Genomic DNA, 22,535 nt, shown 5'->3' on the forward strand with positions numbered 1-22,535 from the left:
GAATTTTTAAGATATGAAGAATTTTTTTTTTTTTTTTTTTTAAAGGACAAATGCCATATAACATCTGCAAATTTGCAATAAAAATAAATTTATTTTCAGTCTTTTGCATTGCAAACATGCAAAATATGCATGGTCCATGTGATGAAACAATCCTGTGACCCAGATTTTTTTGGAGAACTGGTCCCTGCCAAGCACAGATCAGCTGAAACACTACACCTACGTACCTAATTGCAATGCATATGTACAGGACCATATGTTCATATTTAAGCTTCACCTTTGCTTGTATATATCTGTCCTACTTAAACATGAAGCCAGTTATATCTGATTTTAACATCTCCACTCCACAGAATGATAGTTATAATATCTTACTTATATTTGACTCTGTGTGAAAGGAAAAATAATCTAATTTTATTCCCAGTTTTATTCTCAAAGAACACAAATAAAATGTAATATGTTGAGACTATAACATTTAATCTTTTCATGGCAGCAACACATCTAAAAAAAAGTTGGAAATGTAGCAACAAAAAGCTGGAAAAGTATGAACCACCTGAGGAGCATTTGACAACTACTTTGGTTAATTGGCAACAAGTCTGCAAGATGACTTGGTACTGCATAAAAGGAGCATTTCAAAGAGTAGAGCCTTTCAAATTTAAATATGGACAGAGGTTTACTCATTTGCCACAAAATTAATCCAAAGATTGTGGGGAAAAAATCAGAAAGACACAAATTGCAGACTCTTAACTCCTTCCTGCTGCATGGTATAATATCATCAAAATATTGAGAGATTCAGGAAGAATCTCTCTGCACATGGAACAAGGACAAAGGTCAAAACTGTTCATGCTCTTTTAGCTTCAGGCAGCATTCTTTACTGGAAAACATTTCATGGGCTCAGTAATGCCCCTGTGATTGACTGGTGACCTGTCCAGGTTATACCCTGCCACTCAACTGGTGTGTGCTGGGAGAGATTCCAGCTCCCCTCCGACCTTGAATGTGGGACTTAATTTAACAAACGGTATAGAAAATGGTTGGATGGATCAGGAACACTTCCAGAAATCACTGTCTGTGAACTCAGTTCAACCTGTATTCCACAAATCCCTAACCTAAGTAGAATCATTTCCTGTTGTAAAAGGAATCAAGATTTTAATTACTTTTTAAAACAATGTAGCCATGTGCTATGGTCAGTTCAAATGTCAGTTTCTGATGGTATGGGTTTGCATCTGGACTGTGCAACTCACACATCTGAGGTACCATCAATGCTGGGACTAGAAGTTTTAAAATAACATATGCTCCCATGCATGCAGTGCCTCTTTCAGGTAAGGCTTTACATATTTCAGCATGACAATGCTGAAAAATGCTGCTAAAAATGTTGACTATAAATGATGTTAAATCATCATCATGTTTTCTTTGCTTGGATCTCTGTAAGGAAAATGTTAGTTTGTCCACAAATGGAGACACAATTCTTCTCCTCTGTGTTGTATTTCAGAGCCCTTGATGCTGTGGTGACGTTGAGAAGAGTAATTTCCGTGCATCCCTGGATGCACACTCACGTGTAGATATTGTGGAGCCTTTTGGATGCAAGTGCTTCACAGGACACAATGACAGGCTACCTGCTGACGGCAATCTTTCTCCTGCCCTTGGTAAGATGTGTGTGTGCATGTATTTGTGTGCCGTTTGCCTAGGCACCTATGCATGTGAGGTGTTTAGGTAAATAGGAATGTTATTCTTTGCATATTCTTACATCTAAATCACCATTCTACATTCTTCTCAGAACCAGCATTGGTTTATTTTAACACTTTTACAGATGAGTTTGTGGAAAGATGGAATTCACCACATGTTGTACGGGCACATCAGCATACATTCCAGGTCCAGGATCAGTTCGACATTTAGGCAACTGCTTCCTCTTAGATCAATAACAGATGGCCCGGCTGACTGGAGGGCTGCTTATTTATCTGTGATTTACAGTTATTTGTAATCTCAGTTAAATGAAAGGCAGAATGAAAGAGTTGTTCAAATAGGTAGGAATCATATTCAGTGCACTGATTCAACCCGTCATCAGTATGCTGGGTATCTTACTCTTTTATGTAAAGTAAAAATTAGATAAGGCAGCTTGACAGCCACATTAACAACCTTTGAGTCAAGGCCACCGAACATATGTGAGGTGTCCTTTTAGGTGACTGATTTGCACAATGCAGTGGCTGACCTTTAGTGGCTGATTTGGCAGATATATATGTTATGATGTACTTGTCGTCTGTTAGATGGGTCTGTATTGTGGACCAGTGGTCTGCAACGTCAAATGGGAATTTTATTATCTGGTCAGCACACTGCTGTGAGAGCTACTGAGTTATCTGGTCCTAGAAAATAGCCTTAGGCAGGGAAACTGTGTTCTGCAGCTTCTGAATGGAGGGGTTGTCTGGACAGACATCTATTTCAAAAGAGTGATTTGGAGAAGAGAAAAGTAAGCACGCATAATAAATATTTTTAGTCGATCAAGCAGTGTTGTCATGGTGCCTGTTTTTGGCTTGCGCTTTTGAAATTGTCAGTGTTAAAATGTTGCACCTGTTTTCTGGAAATCTTGGTCCAAGTAAAATAAAAAGGTCTTAGAAATGAGGTAAAATTGTATTTGAAAAGGGCAAAGACAATGTACTATTAACATGGAATAACGTAGGTGAACGTGGCCACTTCATTTGCACTTAAAGTATTTTTAGATTAAAATCAAGAACATTTTCATGTATTTTGGATTGTTTTTGTGATTAGAAAATCCCTAAACCCAACATACTGTAGTGCTACAACCAAGATTTGTCCCCTCCAGCCAGTCACTCTACTGCTTATGCAGATAGGCTTCTCTATGAAAAGCAGTTACTTAGTTTTTTGTTAAGGCATTTACTTAGTTTTGCTTTATATATTGTGTTAGGAGCCAGATCTTTGTTTCTGTCGAGAGCTAGCTGCTTGTTTACATTATCTTAGCTGACTAAGATAATGTTAACTTACATTTCCTACAGCACACTGTAAAGTTGCAGCCAAATCAGCTTTACATGAAAGAAAGTCAGGATACTAAGCATTTATGGGAAAGTTAGCAAACAATGCATTTACTGGTTATAGAGACGAATATTTCACATATCATTCAAGCATTTTTCTTTATCACTTTAATTTCAAAACAGCTGGATATTTTATTTTTTTGTGAGATCACTTCCAAAATCTCTAAATAGAAAGAAAAAGGTAACTCAAATTAATACCCTGATCATTAATTAGCAAAGTCTGTGTCCAGACTACTATGTAAATGAATGAACAAAGAACAGATTCCGTCTATAATCTGACAGGGCTGTCTGCATTCATGCCAAACAGATATTATTCATCTGCATCCAATTATTTCTCATGTGGGAAGATTTGCCTTCAGCATGCACTGGCCGCTGGGTACTTACCTGCTGCTTAGCAACATTGATGCATGCTATGAATATTACAACCTCTTCCTTTCAAACAATGCCAGAGCTGCTTTTATTAAGAACTATAACCTCGGATAAAATGAAAAAGTGAGACGATGTTATGTTTTTCATCATAAATAAAGAAGGGCTGAATTGATTTGTTTGATAAGTATCGTCTGCTGATGATGATGCCTGACATAAGTATACTGAGATTGTACTCACCTGACTAGGACTAGTTCTTCACAGTGGGTTGATGCACTTAACTGGACAGCAAAGCCTGAGGTGAATTCATATCGGAGGGCAGGGAGGGAATGATGAGTCAGCCATGGCTCAGAGGGCTGGGATATATTGCACCAATCATTACACTGTGAAAGCAAAGGACAGGTTGCAATAAAGCTGAGTATGAAATTGAGATCGGCCTTAAGAGAGTGAGAGGGACCATCAACAAAAAAGATGATAAACAGTGACTCCACTACTAAAGGGTAAATTCTCAGTGCAACGTGATGACGGCGTAGTTAATCCTGCTTTCCTTTGTTTTAGTTTCTCTTGTTTCATTTCTGTATTTTGATGCATCTTTAAGTAAGTTGGGATGCATTTTTAAGGAGGATTTGATAAAATCTCTCAAACTGCAGGTTGGATGACCCAATTAGGGTCAATGGGAGTTATATGGTTGCCCCGTGTTTATTCTTCTCAGAGGCGGGGGGTTCATCTCCTCATGTTGGTTTATTTTCTCCCTGTATCATAATCCAGGAGACTTCCCAGAAAATAAAAATGTGATAAAGGTGTGGGGGAAAGACTGGTAAAAACAGGACTTTCCTGGCCAAAATGGGAGAGTTTATAGGTATGGTGCTGGACCTGACTGGAGGGGACAGAAAAAAGAATAGACAGTGAACAGAAATAATGAGGAGAAAGGTGATAAGAACGAACAGATAAAAATACACAAAGCAATGGCCCTCCAATCCAATCCACAACTGACTGCTACACCTGCATAGAAACATGATAAATGGCATCCTACCAAGAGCACCAAGAAGAGACAAACAAGCTGAAAAAACATGTATGCAACTAAAACCAAAGTACCAAAAGCAAACACAAATAAAAGAACCGAACAAAAGTAGCTTTAAGTCAATAAACCCACAGAATATCACAATGACTGTTGCAGCATGCAACACATTCAGAGTGAAGAGTGTAATCATCCAGAGTTTAACGTGCCAAGTTAACTTTTTGATTATTGAAACAGCTATATGTTGAAACATGCATGGTGAAAAGGGTGAATGATAAAATAGAATCACTGTTTTAGATGGGATGTTCATTTGCTTGTTCATCCAGCTCAGTAAAAGTAGGATGACAAAAGTAAGACTCCTTCTCGAAAGTGATACATTGCAGTGTGGCAAAAAAAAAAAAAAGTGGTTGTTCCATATTAGCTGTGTTTGAAATCGGGACAAGTACAAATAAAATGGAAAAGCTGAAATGGGGAAACATAAGATTCAACCCAAGAAGAAAATAAAGCATCAAAAAAAGGAAAACTGAAGCAAATAAGCCTTAAAAACTTAAAAGACAGAGGTGGAAAATAACTATTAGTGGAAACACTAGATATGATTGTGTATGAATGTTTGATGTTGATGGAAGAGGCTGTTGGTACAAATGGCTCCCATGACTCTGTCTCCCCCAGGGCAGCAGTGTTTACACATGTTACACACCACCAGTCTGAATGTTATGTAAATTAATAATTTGTTGAATTTAAAATGGTTTCATAACTTTTGCAAGGGATTTTAAGAAATCAGCTGTACAGATTAGCATAATGTGCAAGCGACCTGTAGAAGCACTGTTGGGACCCATATGTCTAGGTTAGCAGCAGTAAAAGGGAAGTTTTGCATACAAGTTTGTAGAGCAGTTGTTATCATCTTTGCTAGTTCAGAAGATTTCTTTACCAATAAATTATTGTATGCTTATGGTCCAATGGTCCAATTGCAGGCTTAGCAAAAATGCCCAAAAGCATCCAAATGTCTGTTTCATTCTTTATCCAAGTATTCTGGAAAAAGTGTGTGACCTAATAGAGGAGAAGACAGAGGCAATAAAAAAAAAACGCTGCAAGAAACAAAAACTCCTTGAGCTTTGCGTCTTTTCTCTTAAACTCTGAGGAGTTCTCGTAAATTCCTGACTTCAATTTTTTTTTCATCATTACTTTAAAGTGATGGGAAAAAAAAACTAAGTAAAATACAAATACAGAAACGGCCATGATCTCATCACCAGGGTGATTTCAGCTTTCACAGCTGTACCTCAACAGCTTTTACAGGTTTTAAAAAGCTATTCTCGACAATGAAGTGTATTGGTGTGTCCTGCTTGCTTTCTAGGTGGCCTCTGAGTCTGAGCACTGCATAATAAAGCGTGAACATGAGAAATGCATGGAGATGATGGCAATGCACAACCCTGATGGCGATGAATTCGGTAAGTGAGGACGCAGACATGCATGTTTATATCCTTCTGTGTGCACAATCTGACATGAAGTCCCAACTTTTCACGCTGCTGTGATTAAATTGATTCCATCTAAGGAAGACATAGCGCTGCTGATGAATGTCATGCATCATTGTCTGAGAATTAATAGAAGACAGGCTTGTTTTTTCACTCGGTGATTTAGGATTTTTCATTTTTGCAAAGGTCAAAGAAGGACGTGTTAGGATTGAAGATAAATCTTTATAAATATTGGAAACACATCACCCCAAATGCCTTTTTTTCAGGATTTTTCAGGATGCTGTCTCCTTATGATGTTTGCTTGTAATGTCACACTGAGCTGCTTTTACATTTTTCCAATGTCATTTCCTTTTTTCTTTTTTTTTTTTTTTTCAAACACAGGAATCTTGTTATGTGATTCCTGGAAGCAATTATTTTCTTGGCCACGGATCGTGGTTTTCATTAGCATCTGCTGCAGCTCTCCCGCTGCCCAAAATTTGCCCAACAGACTGCAACTCCCAAACTGCACTGTGACTCATAGTTGTGCTGACAGCCACCAGAACCTTAAAGGGAAAAAAAAAAAGGAAGAAAAAAATATTTCGAGCATGAGATAACTAGGTGTAAAAGAAAAAGACCTGTGAGTTGAGCTCATTTTTCATACTGAAGTTAAAAACAATCATCCTTAAACTCTTTCCATTTTCTGAAGGAAGTTGGATGCAACACCTCAGCAAGTTTTTATATAATTTAAGTGTAATCGGTGAACTTATGTTGCCCTGAGGTGATTTGTCATTATAAAGAAACTTATGCACTATTTGCATGTTTCTTTATGACATGAACAGTTTCTTCTCATTTTTGACCGTCTATTTTCACGCTTCAGTGTCACGTAACCTTCAACTGATCCCTGTCTCCTCCTGTCCACTTTAAAGAAGCCATTCTGCTTTTTTGCTGACAGCAAATCAGTGAGGAAATAAAACCGCCTCATGTGCAGAAATCTGACTTCCAGGCTTGGCGAAAAAAAAAAAAAAAAAAAAGAAGGAACAAAGAAACGCAGCATGAGGGAAAAAAAACAAAACAATAAGCCCCAGAAAATATATGAGCATGAAAATCCAATTCTAAAATCATATTTACAGGATTTATTTGTTTTTGTTTTCAATAAAAGTCCTCTGGCAGAGGTTCACACGCGACTGGCAGCTCTTTGAAAGTGTTACATGAGGCTTTGCTGTCTGGGCTTCTCCTCATCAACCAGTTGATTTTAATAATTTCAAAGCAAATCTTTGCAGGACAGCAACCAGCAAGAAATGCTCATTATATCTGAACTACATCATCTTTTCCAAACAAATTCTACAAATATATTCAAGAAGGTATCAGACTGAAATAAGTAACATTTGTGCTTGTCACATCAACATATTGTCTCTAGTGGCTTAAATTTGAAGATGAAGTTTATTAATCTGAGCCTGTTTTTAGACTGACGCAACAGATTTCTCTAACTTCCACTTTTATTGCTTGTCCTGGTTGGATCACCCATAAAATGGATAATTTATCGATGGGATATTGACCTGGATATTTTTAGAAGCCTGATGGCTTTTCAGCTCAGTGTCTGACCTTTAACAGAAATGGGAAATAAATTATTTTTAGCTCATACAAAATAACTTATGTGATCGGTATTGTGCTTCAGCTACACTCAATAAATCAGAGTACAAAAATTCAAAATCAGTCCCACCATCAAATTAAAGAAAAAATATCTCCATCGTGTAAATCGCTGTCTTTATTCTTTATGCTCAAGTATGTATAATGTGTATAGGGAGTCTTTGCAGTCTGATGAAGATTCAGCATACTGTGGGATCTTGTGTAAGATGGCCAATGATGCAGACAGAGTGTTTTATTAAGCTGGTTACCTCCGTGGCTCAGTGCAGCTCATTTGGCTCTGATTTGCCCTTTAAAATGTAATTGGCTTCGTGTCCGGCTCAGCAGACAGAACCAAAACAGATTAGAGAGCTGAAGAGAGTAGAGCAAGATCTGCAAACACATGTATGCACAGGAACACATTCACAGTGGCACACGTATTTAAATCTACTGTAAAAAAAAAAAAATGAAAAAATGAAAAGCATACAGTTCATGCTTTTTTTTTTAACATAAAACTTCTCAGGCACAAATATTGTGGTAAAGCTGAAGAGATGGTGACAGCTGAACATGTCGGTAAAGAGACGCTGAGGATAAAAGACATACAGGCCGACAGAGGTCAGAGATGTGGGAGCCAAAATACAGTTCTGTTAAATTAACAAGATCAAACTAACAAAAAAATTATAATACGAACACTAATAAGTACCAAGAATCTTTAAATATCAGCAGCAGCATGAAAGGGTTATGTGGCGATTATCTTGCCTGTTCAAAACCTGCAGAGATAAAGTAATGAAGCTGTCAGATGAACCTCTCCTAGGTAAAAATATTTCTGACAAATATTGAAAAAAAAAAAAAGATTGCCAAAAGAAATATTTATTACACATGAGGATATAGAAATTACAATATTAGTTTATCTAAAAATTGTTTCCATGCATCTATTTTAATTGCAATCAATTCGCTTCAGAATAAAAATATAGAGAAACCTCATTTTTTTCCTCAACTGAATGATTTACTATAAGATGTTGTCCTTACTGAGTGTGACGTGGTTCTTCTTTTTGGTTTGTTTTTTCCTACAAAGGCATCAGCATCTCAGACAATGCAGCATTCAGCTGCACAATGCAATTATTAGGTCCTGTTGGCAGTGCAGGACTGTAGATGTGGCAGATTCAAAGACAATTCCAATAACTGGGTGGAGAATGTTTGTGTTTTATCTTGAAACAAACACCTACTTTAAGTTTATGTTTCTGTCCTCCTTAATAAATTAACTATAGTTGTATTTTCCAAACCAATCTGTCTGCATACTTTTTATAGTTGTGCCAGAAAATGAAAATGACCTCACCTGCTGTATACCAGCTAGTGGCATTACAAATAAAATAAAACGTATACCAGTAGCAAGATTCTCTCTTCTTCAGTCAAATATTTCCCTCAAGACTGATCAAGTAGATCCAGTAAATATTTTCTTGCAAAATCACACTCAGAGTAAGAAAAAGTAGTATTATGTTTGTGTCGGCCATTCGTGCCACTTTTATTCCTATGATCAAGTTTGAATGCTATCTTAGAATTAAAGGTTAAAAAAGATTTTTAAAAAAGTGATGGGTTTAGATGAAAGCCAGGAAGATTTGAAAGCAGTTTCCATGTGAATACATTAATTAAATCATGCAAATGCTCAATAACTGTAAAAATGTAACTCTATTGCTTTCTAATGACATTGAGTTCAGTTTTGTTTTAATTACTGCCAGCATGATGCCTTTCAGCAGTACAACAGTAAGAATAACATACTGTTGGCCTCTGATATTGCCTAATTTCACCACATGCTTTACATATATATTTTTTTTTCCTTTACATATGTTTTCCAACAGCATGTCCCTGGATGTGGGACAACCTGACCTGCTGGCAGGCAGCCAACGTGGGCGAGGTTGTGGTAGTCAACTGTCCGGAGCTTTTCCATGACTTCATGACCCCTGAGGATGGTGAGTTTATGTTGTATCATTTTCAAAAGTATATCTTAATCCAGTTGTGTTTTGTTTAGTCTTTTTTTGTTTTTTTCCAGAAATTGGGAAGGTCAGCCGGAACTGTACTGAATACGGCTGGTCTGAGCCTTTTCCTCATTACATGGACATCTGCCTGCCTTATGACAACACCACCAAACCTGTACGGTCTTGTTTTACCCCATCTACACAGTCAAACATCTTATATGTTACAGATGCATATACTCATTTTTTTGTCTCCAATATCAGGACCCATACTATGCATCAGTCAAAGCCCTGTACACAGTCGGGTACAGCACATCATTGGTGTCTCTGACCACAGCTATGGTGATTCTCTGCAGATTCAGGTAAGTCTTCACAGTTTTTTATACTAAAAAATGGTGAATTGATGCTGGCTCTCACAGTTAAGCCAACTGAAAATTTAGTCCTAGACTCCTTCATTTGTTATTCCATAGCACACAACAAAATTCAAAGCACCAGTAAAACTGCTCTCATAGAAGTAAAAAAGATATAACTTGCCTCCACCTCCCTGTACCCCAGCCCATGCACATGCGCACATGCATACACAGACTAATATACACATGAAATCCACATGTACACGCCATATAAAGTACTGTAAAAAAAAAAAAAAAAAAAAATCCAAAAATTTAACCTGAAAGACATTTAATCTAGGTTAATACACTCCCTTGTATCCATTTCATACTCAAAATCAGAGGTGTCCAGCTTTAATCTTTGAATGGTTTTCCATGAAATTCCCAGTCAAACAACTCAAATTAATCAGTCATTGAATAGAACTTTATTTGCTGTTAGATCCATTTAATGTAAGTGAGGTGTGTTGGAGCAGGGATACAGCAGAAGCCTGCATCACAGCAGCCCTCAAGGTCAGACATTGGACACCCCAACTCAAAATTAAATAAAAAATTCAAAGGAAATTTTGTTGCAAAGCTGTGTGAATGTTTGCTGGTTGTTTTTAAAAATCATTGAACATGGTGACATGAATTAATAGAGAGAGAAAATTGGTAAATACTTATTGTCTGAACTTAGTATTTCCTCATTCTGAATAAGTATTTACACAAAAGAAATGTATACATTTACCATTTTGAGCTGAGAGCACATTTTACTTTTATTTTCTATATATATTTGTTTGTGGATAAATCAACTATAAATAATAGAAGAGTGATTGATAGCTACAACTCTGGCTACACGTTCTTCATCCAAATACAAAAATGACAGCCTGTTTCTTTATTAAAAACAAAGCAAAAATCCTCTAACTGTTGTCTGATTCGGTTAAACCTTGTGATACTGTATATATTGTGTGCTTTCTCTTCTTTCTAGGAAGCTCCACTGCACCAGGAACTTCATTCACATGAATCTTTTTGTTTCTTTCATCCTGAGAGCCATTTCAGTCTTCATCAAGGACGGTGTGCTGTACGCTCAGGAAGAAAGCGACCACTGCTTTGAACACACAGTCAGTAACTACAAGCATAACGTTTGGGCTTTTAAAACCACAATACACAATCTATGTGAAGCTTTTATTATTGGAAGAGACAATGACAATGGCATTTGGTTATAGTTGAAAAATACCTTTTCTGTACACTTGACTAATTATTCAATTAATATCAGTCAAAATCACATAATTGCACAAATGGTTGTTTTATTATTGCTGTTATTAATCTGAATGATCTTTATTCAGACAACATAATTGCACACAGAAATGAGTAGAGGAAGTCTGAAGAATCCTAGCTGTGGATTGTTAGTTTTTCCAGAGAGTTGTATGAGATTTTATTGGAGTGCAGCCTCTTGTTTTCCATAAGGAAAACATGCATGCAGAGTATGCATGTTTTTTTTTTTTCTTTTTCATGATCAGTGCTGCTCTGCTTGAGATGTGAGAAAAGCTTGAGCACTGAGAGCCGAAAATACTTCTCTAGTCTTTCACTGTGAAGAAACTTCAATTACATGCAAATTTTACACAAAGTAAACATGGTATTAGAAGACTAATACTCCTTGATTACAAATATGGAGCAAGTTCTTAGCCTTTGTCTGGTAACAACACACTCCTCTCTGTTGTTAAGCAGGCGTGATTATTAGGTACAATTAGTTACGCTAATGGCTTCAGTGAGACCACTGGAAACCTTCTACTAGCGGACCATTAACATATCAATGGTTTCTTCGCCCTTGTATTTTATTTACATTTTTTAAATACACTGCTTTACCTCTGTTGCCATAGAAATAGGCGATGATTATCTTTGTTGTGTCACAGTAAATCAAATCAGTGCTGTAATTTGTTGACCCCACTCAATGGCCAGTAGTCATTAATGTTATATCATTAGATTATACTTCCCCTGGCATTTAGGTCAGTCATTTCTCCCAGTGGTTTGATAATTCACTCATTAGCATATCTTGCATTTTTAGGGTGATCGTGCAAAATATGTGGGCATTATTTTAACTCTATAACCACAACTACAGTTTACTGTTATTTTCTGAATATTTTTAGCACATTTATGTGGATTTGCCTGTTTTTCATTGTAACCATAATAAAAAAAAATAAAAAAAAATACACACACACACAAAACATTAGAAATCCCAGAAAAGAGCTGACCTTTGCTCCCTGCTACATTAATGCCTTCCCCCTTTTTGTTTCATTGTGCAGGTGGCTTGTAAAGCAGTGATGATTTTCTTCCATTACTGTGTCATGTCCAACTACTTCTGGCTTTTTATTGAGGGTCTATATCTTTTTACCCTCTTGGTGGAAACCTTCTTTCCTGAGAGACGCTACTTCTACTGGTACACCTTTGTAGGGTGGGGTAAGTACGTAGCTCTTCGTCACTGATTATCATAAGAAATGTATCGTTCTGAATATGAACTGAATATTTATTTTGTTCTTTTTCATCCTTGTTTTATTTGTCCACAGGAACTCCCACCATTTGTGTGACCGTGTGGGCAGTTCTCAGGCTCCATTTTAACGACACCGGGTGAGTAACAATATTTCATTGCAACTTGAGCTTTTAAAAGATGACATGCAGTCTTGGGCTTGTAGTTTATCAGAGTATTTTATTTTCTACTTTATTGCACTTCAACCTCTCATATGTTAGGTGCCTATATCCTGTCAACCTCATGCTGCCATGTGACATTTCTTTTTTACTACACAAAAGACAGTACCTATTTTCAATCTTATGTCGATGAAATGTCAGACTGAATAATTACTTAAAAACAGGGTTCTTGTTCTCCTTCAGATGCTGGGATACAAATGAGAACACTGCCCTCTGGTGGGTTATTAAAGGACCGGTTGTTGCCTCAATAATGGTATGGTGGCTTTTCTGTTTGCTGGGTTTCTGGCTTAAATGTGCATCTATCTTTTTTCAAGAGTTTAAATGCTATATTTGAGACCATATTCCTATTAATGAAATGAAAGAAAGAAAAAAGCGGTAATAGAGATTAATACAGATATACTGTAGGGAAAAATAGTCTAAATCAAATACTTTAAAAAAAAAAAAAACATTACCAAAGCAGCCACAACAGCATTTATGGGACTGGGTGAGTCATCTTTCAAGGTTTCAGGCTTGGATTAGCTCCCTCCCACTTTCTGGAAGGAGAAGAAACCAAGCAAATCAGGCTAAACGCAGCTTGCAGGCAACCAATGCTTACTAGTCAGAAAGTCATGGAGATTGATCATACACTATTTGTGTCTTTTTCTCATTTTGTCAGATCAATTTCATTCTCTTCATTGGAATAATCATCATCCTGGTGCAGAAGCTGCAGTCTCCTGATATCGGAGGGAACGAATCAAGCATTTATCTGTAAGTTACAACCAGTAAGCTCAATACGACCACTTAAATGTGTTTACAAAAGTGTGGCTTACATCGTTTCTTGTCAAAAAGCCCAGTGAATAACCCAAACCTAATTATAATCTTATGTTAATGTCCAAAAATGGTCCTCAGTAAGTCAGTCTGTTGCAAAGTATAACGTATCACCACCATGAATAACATACAGTTTTCTATTTGGAATTTACACAAATTGTCACCATAGCAACAGATGCGCAATTTGCCTATCAGAGGCTTAGTGGACTTTTTCAAGTTTCAATAAAAGTGCATAAATCTTGATGTGCTTGATGTGTCTGCTTATTCGTTTCCTTTAGGCTAATGTTTGATACCTGTTGACAGGAAGTCTGACCCCAGTGTGGAGATATAGTTTAGCCAGACATCACTGCTGGTGCACTCCCTAAGGACAGTCCCTTTTGAGGCTCTGCAGATAATGTCCTTCTCATTTGCTGCTTCGGTCTATGCGTGCGTGACAGAGTGTAAAAGATGTGTGCGCGTGCAAGACTGAGTGTCCGTGTCCCTAAAGACATTGTCTTTGTTGTATTGTGTGTTGTCTTTGTGCTGTGTAGCAGCTGTGCTCAGAAATGCTTCAGTGAGCCCACACAGGCTGTTCAGCATTCGTGCAGGATGTCAGAGTTATCCACCATCACACTGTAAGTGTGTGTGTGTGTGTGTGTGTGTGTGTGTGTGTGTGTGTGGGTGTGTGTGTGTGTGTGTGTGTGTGTGTGTGTGTGTGTGTGTGTGTGTGTGTGTGGCTGTCTTGTATGAATCGCATGTGTGTATGTGTCTATTTGTGTTTTACAACAGGGGCTCTTACATCTTTTAAGGATTTATCCTTAAATTAAATGATCATTTATTGAACACTTGAATGTCTTTGAAGATTTGAACTTTGACTTTGTTTACATTTAAATATGAAGTGCAGCCGATTACATCCTAATTAAACAAAAAAAAAAAAAAAAAAAAAAAAAAAAAATGATCCAATAACAACTTTCTTGCTCAGATTTAGAAGGAAACCACTTCAGTAAATAATGTGAAGCTGCCATCATCACTTTGTTTAGATACCATGATGTAATCCTGGTTATTCTGTGTCAGTCCTATATGTAGAAACTATCAATCCCAAGTTTAGGTTAGTATTTCTACCTGCAATGTTTATATCGATCCTTGTAACCGCGTTTTAAACATAACTGTCCACTTGGGAAAGCATAATCATTTTTATTGAGTTTGAGTGTAAAAAAAAAAAGGACAGAGGCTTATAACGCCAATGTCAGACAGCTGTTATCAGCACACTGATTTATTTAAGCCACTACACATTACTTTATATATACTTGATATATAAGCATGTTGTTTGATTAATTTGGGAGTTTTGTGTTTAATGAACATGAATAAATTAACCCACAAACAAAGGTCAGGCTTTGCAGCAGATTACCAGCTTGTTAATGAGCAGATCTTGCATTTAGTCAGGCAATTCAATTTCTACCAGCAATGTTCATATTCTCTCTTATTTATTTATTTTTCTCCTTTTATTATCTTTTCATCTGGACATGACAGCTTTTAAATAAACAAAAGTAAATCTAAGCCTTTTGTAAAGCACGTTCAATTACACTTTGAACCCCTAACCTTAATAAATTGTGTAAATGAATGATCAAAATTCTGATTTGCAATTATATTGTTGGCTAAATGAAAGGATAGGAGAGTTAACAGTGAAATCCCAGTTGTAACTCAACGGCTTGTGACTAACATCTCAATTTGACGTCAGTATAATTTAAACAGCTTCACGTTACCTCATGCTCCTCCTCTCGCTTGCAGCCCGCAGGTCCCTCGCAATAGAGTAAAGCCATATTAAACCAGATGGGTGGTCTTCTCTTCTAACTCTCAGCAAGAACAAACAACAAATTATCAGTGTGAAATTATTCAGATAAGTGCTCCTGGCAGCAACTGGACTACACTGTTAACAACTGTTTTGCACAATTGTGTTTTTCATTTCTGAAGGTTTTTGTAATGTGTGTGTGTTTTGTTTTGTTTTTTTTGGGTCTGTTTTGGGGTTTTTTTGTATTGCCATCTGTCACATCTATTTCTGGATGCATGATATATACCACAGAGAAAGATCTTAATGTTTCTCTTTATGACAGCAGTAAAAAGAAGAAAACATGTATAGATGACAAAAGTTGTGTTGCCTACCAACCTTGCATTATGGGCCAATATTTTTATAAATTATATTAAACAATCTAACAATAGTCAAATAAACCTCATGATGGATCGAACATACAGTATATTTATGTTAATCTTCGTGTTTCTTATTGTCAACAAGTAGGTCGTTCCTGTTGCACTCAGTGCCGAGCACATTTTTTTCTCATAAAGATGGCAAAGAGAATGACTAATTTGACTGATTTGACTTCATTTAAACAAGCCTACGAGGGGCATTTATTGGGGACTATATTTAGAATTTACTGCAGTATGACGGTAGATGGGTGATTGATTTTAAATAAACTCCAGTGCCCCCATAAAAGATGGTGCACATTTCTCTGGACAGCATGTTTAGCTGATTATTATTGAAAAGAAGACATTGAAGTTCTTTAACATCTAATACGATTAGTTTCTTGATGATTTTTGCTCTTTTCATGGGATTTGTTGACAATTAGAAAAACCAAATTTTATCTGTGTTATCCTTTCACCCACACACTAAAGAAACAGAGTCAAACCGTGTAAGTGTCTTTTTCAAAGCTCATTATAGATGAGGATTAAGTGAAAAAAGACGCATTTGTCATTTTAAGTCATGGCTCTGACATGTGGCGCGTCGCTGTGCGTCATTGCATCAGCAGTGCAACTGTTGCATCATATGAGGCTGACCAGCAGCAGTATGTTCACATTGAAATGACTTTGACTTGTATATCATCTACATCCTGATCAAATTAAGATGTGTGTGTGTGTGTGTGTGTGTGTGTGTGTGTGGGTTTTCAGTCGTCTGGCACGCTCCACCCTACTGCTCATCCCCTTGTTTGGTATTCACTACACTGTGTTCGCCTTCTCCCCCGAGGATGTCAGCCAGAGGGAAAGACTGGTCTTTGAACTGGGCCTTGGATCCTTCCAGGTACACTCTCACACCTCCAGCATCTTCTGATTATAAGTGAAATACCAAAGGAAGAGTAGAAGAAAGTAATGGGATGATAAATCATCTGAATACTTTTGGACAGTGCTGACAACATTCAAAAGTCAGCGTCTCTCACCGTCTGCAGTCACTGTAGAGCAATAGTTATCCACAGAAAATATGTTGAGTTAGTGTCAAGTTTGTCTCATAGCTAGTTAGTCAATTCAGTTTACAGCAAATGGAGAACAAAAGAGCTAAACTGATCATCATCATAATCCTGACTCTTTCATAACCAAATGATATGTACAGACAATTATCTAATTACAGTAAATGGCAAGTGGATTTTCTTTTTTAAATATAGTTTATCAATAATAAAACAAATGAACTAATAAAGACATTCATGGAACTTTATTTGATTCGGTTAAATGAATCATAAATATCACACACTGACTTTGCTCTGAAATTGCAGCAGTATTAAGTGTCCTCTTGTTGAAAGAATGTCGTATTTTCTGTTGCACAATGATGAATACATTCCTAAAACTGCAAGTGAGAGCTACTTTGCATTTCCTTCCTCACAGTGAGATGACGTACGCTTCTCTCCAGAGTACTGAAGTTTCTGTTTCTCTCAGATGAAAGAACATTTCATTCCTAAGCTGATTTGTTATCTCCATGCTTCTCTTCAGGGCTTTGTGGTTGCTGTCCTCTACTGTTTCCTCAATGGAGAGGTAAGATCTTCCATCTTGTTGTTTTACATTGTGATGGTTTAAAACTCACCGTCGTTTGCAGGTTTCATGATAGACCTTATTTGCACAGCTTATTACCAAATTATGTCACGTTATTTTTCCTTTTTATTTAATGTTTTATTTAGTGTTTAGTAATTATTTAGCATCACCTCTGCATTTATAATTTATATTACATCGTGGGGTGACTGAAGCTCAAGGGGAAGTGCAGTTGTTTTTCCCTGATTTTCCCAGTATGCATGTCAGAATATCCTTGGGCACAATATTAAATGCCACATTGCATTTGACACATTCAGCAGTCTGAGTGTTGAGGCAAAAACACAGTATAGTGTACATACTGTATATTTGTGTGTGAATAGAGTTTGCCGTAAGCTGTCAACAAGACTATAAAAAGACTTAACTAAATGTAATTTATTTGTCATTTGCCATTATATCATAGTTATTAGTTTCTGGATGAAAAGGCAGATGATATGTTCATATGAAGCTTCTGTAAATGGTGCACATACTGCACAAGGGTCAGGGGGTACATGTGTGTTTATAAGAAACAGATAATGTAATAGGCACATAGAAAATTGTGGGCAACAAAACACTGTTGATCTAAATAATGATCTCTAATCTAGATTATTTTCACAAAGAATTTATAGCAGTAGGAGTGTACACAGCTTGAAAAATAATTACAAATTTGACCTTTTTTTTTTTTTTTTTTTCTTTTCCTCTGAAGGTCCAGTCGGAGATCAAGAGAAAATGGCGCAGCTGGACGGTGAACCGCTACTTTGCTGTCGACCTGAAGCAGCAGCGGCACCCTTCTTTGGCCAGCAGTGGTGTGAATGGCGGGACTCAGCTGTCGATCCTCAGTAAGAGCAGCTCCCAGATACGCATGTCCAGCCCACTGGCAGAGAATGCCAATATCAGCCTCCCGACCTGAGCGTCTGATTGTCCGAAGTCAAATTCAAGGTGCCGTTCCACTTACGTTAGACCAACCAGAGCAGACCAAAGTGGCCCCTCACCTCTTTTGTTTTGTACTTTTCTCCTGTAGAAAATGAATAGCATTTACTGGAGGTGCCAGCTAGCTTTATTTAGTTACACAGCATTACTTGATTATTTGAATATTTTGGTGCTGCAGTGCACACTTTAGGCTGTAAACATTGATTATTGATGCACCTTATCAGTTTAGACAAATCTAATTGCAATGCTATTCATTCTATTCTCACTGCAAAAGAAAGAAGATGTAACTCTTTATATTGTTATATTTATTGATAGGACTCATGTAGTGCTGGTGCCAAAAGGAAATGGAAATCAACTGGAAATAAGTTGGTAGTTCAGTATTAATAGTCGGGGTCAGATTTGGCTGTTGGTGTCGAGTAAATGTGCTTCAAAGTGCCAATACAGATTGCCTGACTGGATCTCATTACAGCCCGAAGGTAATTGTCAAACAAATTTTCGCCTTGCTTGTACAAAAGCTCTTTGTTTAAATGCTTTGTCTTTTCTACAACCAGCCGTAAGTACAGAGTATGTCAAGAAAAAAAATGTATATCTTAGAAAAAAGAGAGAGAGAGCAACTGAACTTGTAAATAGTTACTTTCAGTGTCTAGATCACAAGTTATCTGTTTAACATAACACAGTATTGTAATGACCTTTTCAAACGAAAAGAACTGGAGCCCAAATCTGTAGACTTCATGATTTTTCCTGGGGACCCAGTGGATCCTGCTGTCTCTATTCTGGACCACATCTTTGTAAGGATTTAGAAATAAAACATGATGCCTAAAAAAAAAAAAAAAGAAAAGAAAATCAAAAGGAAAAAGGCCTGTAAAGCAACATTTCCCAACGTGGGAGTCACAATCACGAGGGACTCGCAACGTTACATTTGGACATGCTTACAAAGTTCTTGTAAAATACAAGAAAATGTCACAACACAAAAGAGAACAAAACTGGGTTGATTTATACTGGTTTCCTTTTGCTGGTTCTCATGTTCATAAACTTATCAGAAATCTTTTTCCCACTGTGAAGGCAAACAATGAGAGCAATTCACTGGATACTTTTGTCCATGTGCCATAGAGTCTTTCGCACAGTATTATAGTGTAGATGATGACACTCAAACTGCCAACGTATTGAGCTTAAGCTTGTTGTGCCATATTAAACAGCTCCTCTCATAATATTGTTCATCATTTTATCAATTCATTTTCCAAAGTGCCTAGTCAGTCACAAACAGCTATAAACTTTATTCACTGTACAGCGAGCAGGTCATTTCATAGTATAGTGAGAAACATTTTCTGCAAAGAAGTGCAATGTGTTTTTTGTGGATGACTAGATTATCTTTTCTGCTTGTGTGCTACAAAACTTCATAGCAAAATTCAGCTTTTTTTTTTCTTATTTAAATAACTTACAAGATTCCCATTGGTCTTTTTTTTTTGTATTTTAATAGATCATGTACAATGCTACAAATTTAACATGTTAATTAAGCTTTTTTGTTTTCAATAAGCTGCAGTTATTAACCATTTATTGCGAAAATGGCTTAAAAACAAAAACTTTAAATGTTTTAAAAGTCAAAACAAAAGGCTTTAATTTATCAGCTTTTGACAATCTCTTATTGTGTGTTGCTTATTTTTCTTTTGTGTTTGTGCAGAAACAAGCCGACAAATAATAATTACCCAGGTGGAAAAAGTAATTGATATTAAATGTGGAAAAGATGTATACAGGAAGAGTTTATTGTCATACTTACTTCAGATATTTATTTTTGTTCCATCGCCCATGGGGGTTGTAAGAATGTGCTATTTTTTAAACTACTACTTCTGATACTTTTGAACAGATAAGGATGTATATTTATTTGCCATAAATTTTGCCATTTAAAATGGAAACATGTACACCATACAAGCTTTATGTCTGTGTAAAATAACTATTTGATTGATGTCTGCTTCTGTTATCTTTATGATGCTGATTTGATCAAAGTATTATTAATGAGGTGTCCTAAGAGATGACAGTTGAGATGTTGGTCAAAAAAAACAAACAAATATGCTCTAAATATAAAAGAATACAAAAATGTGAGTTGTTATAAAAGCTGGAGAAAGATTCTCAAATTCCACAGTTGTTCAATGTAATAATGAATGTAAAATGGCATCAGCTTTTGGATAATAGTGTGAAGTAGTAATAGGCAAAAAAAATTGTCGGGGAAATGGCGTCCGTGAGAATGACTGTGTACATTTGACAACAGTGACAGATAAAACTCAAAGCATGTATGATGTTGTGATAAAAACCACTCTGCTGCTGCTTACGTGTTTCTATCACCAGCCGTCACTCTGAGTCAAAATGGGCTCAGATGGAAACGACCATGTCTCAAAGCTGTTACTGTCTGTAAAAAGAAGAGTTGATAACTCCAGACATGACCATGTTTGTGCTGTGCATTTGTCTGCCACAAGGTGGAAGCAAAGATTAATAGTTTATGTGGGCAAATTTTTTTTTTCAAATTTTTTTTCAAATAGTTTCAGTTTGTAATTAACTGTCTGTAGGAACCTGTACCCCGACATTTAAATGCACACTTTCATTACCAAACCGTTGTTTCATTTGTTGTTTTTTTCTTTTTTCTCTTTTTTTCTTGGTGTGTTTGTCACAAGCCTTATGTTTACATTTTAGACAAGGCTTAATGTAAAAAAAAAAAAAAAAAAAGGCAGGAAAAAAAATCTGACTTTGTCTTGTAGCTTCTTTCCTAATTTCACAACAAAAATGTCAAAGTTTTTAAAGTTAAGGAAGTTATCCTTCTGATGGGGGGGATTTGAAAGCTGAGTGAGGTTTGAACTAAACACTTTAACAAAAGAGAATTCTGGCTATGAGAACCTAAAAGTGAAATCCATGCACCAGGATATACTGTGACATGCCATGTTTACTGTAAACCGCTGGTACCTGTCATCTCACAGCTTCTCAGTCAAGTGACATTGCTTGATTCATTGTTTGATTTAGACTTTTTAGAGGGTTTTGAAAGGCATTTTTTTTATCCACATAATGGTACTGTTGTTTTTTGTTTTTTTTTTCATTTAACCAAGTAGTTTTAGTGCTTTAACTTGCCCATTTTCTTGCCAAAAGGATAGAAAAGGGAAAAGATAAGAACTAAAAAGAAACGACACAATTGCAAAACCTGGAACTGCGGCATGGAAACCTAAAGCAAAGACCAATAAAAGAAAATGTCTCTTGCTTAATTCTAACATGGGTCTATCAGATGAACATCACACATCTTTAGCCCACCACCATCTCCACAGTTTTCAAACTTTGATGGCACCTTTCCTGAGTAATCTATCAGTGATTTGCAGCAATGATGTTGATGTTTTACTCCAGCCATGAGGTTACTCTCTTCTGATGCCTCAACATGATTGTCATAAGAAAAGAGCACTATGCTGTGACTGCAGCTGAGGGTGAATGTGGTTAACTTTGCTTTGCCAAAAAACAAAACATATTCAACTACAATGTGTCATTTAAAAAATCGAGCTAACATTATATAATTTCTCAAACTAATCTTTATTAGCTACCAGGTCTCTGTCAATCCCCTAACTTTGTTTCTCTCACAGTTTCTACTCATGACTTTTCACAATGTCTGTCTCCTCCATCTCTTATTTGGAGCACTGGTTGTGGATGTGAAATCAGAGCTAAATGTACATAAAATGCAATGTGAAAACAACCAGTAGAGGTGGTGACATTGTTCATGTGAGGGTTTAACATCTGATACCACAACAGTCACTTTTTTTTTTTTTTTTGCTGTGATCTTCCCTTCCATCATATATTAACATGCTGCATTGGTAACATTTAGTCTCCATTTCTTTTATGGCTTAAGAAAACTGATGTGCTCTTTAGTGGTATTTTTCAGTATGAATTAAAGTACAGAGGCAAGGATGCACTCAGTAATGCCATCAATAGAGCAAGTTACTTATGTGAGCCAAAAGTTACTTTGAACCCTTACTGGCATGGTATCGGCACCCGGACATTACACTGCCATCAATATAAGGTGCATGTAGTTTTAATTTCGGAGGATTTTTTTTTAATTGTTTATTTAAATAAGGATATGCAATGTTGCTATTATAAATACATTCTCTTACATTTAACTAAATGCCATCAAATGGAGTCAAAATGACCATGTTGCAAGAGAAGCTCACTGTTTCACAAAACCAATTCCACTTACAAACACTATGATCCCTCTGAATCCACCATTATCTGCAAGTTTTAATAAAAGCAACATATCAATTTCCTGCCTCTGATAGTAATACTTCCTTTTTGTTTCCAATGAGTTAATGTTATCTAGTTTTCTTTTTTACTTTAACCAGTAGAGTTAAAGAAAAAAAACAAAAAAAAAACCGGGGTTCCCATTTTCCCCATTTATAACACTGTCACCTGATTCTCAGCAAAAACAAAAAAGAAAAATAATAAATAAAATAAAT

At 36.5% G+C, this 22,535-nt stretch overlaps 1 protein-coding gene across 1 annotated transcript; it reads left to right on the forward strand.

Moving 5' to 3' along the window:
* Window positions 1–1,595: 1,595 nt before the first annotated feature.
* On the forward strand, window positions 1,596–18,043 carry adcyap1r1a (adenylate cyclase activating polypeptide 1a (pituitary) receptor type I; the record flags this gene model as incomplete). The annotated part of the gene is made up of 14 exons (XM_079243085.1): window positions 1,596–1,637; window positions 5,771–5,864; window positions 9,347–9,457; window positions 9,538–9,638; window positions 9,725–9,822; window positions 10,811–10,943; window positions 12,126–12,279; window positions 12,387–12,447; window positions 12,709–12,778; window positions 13,181–13,272; window positions 13,863–13,946; window positions 16,252–16,381; window positions 17,062–17,103; window positions 17,840–18,043. 14 exons carry the CDS (start codon window positions 1,596–1,598, stop codon window positions 18,041–18,043), a joined length of 1,416 nt encoding a protein of 471 aa, XP_079099211.1.
* Window positions 18,044–22,535: the final 4,492 nt, after the last annotated feature.

The sequence above is a fragment of the Telmatherina bonti genome, assembly GCF_933228915.1.
Source record: "Telmatherina bonti genome assembly, chromosome: 7".
Classification (NCBI taxonomy): Eukaryota; Metazoa; Chordata; class Actinopteri; order Atheriniformes; family Telmatherinidae; genus Telmatherina; species Telmatherina bonti.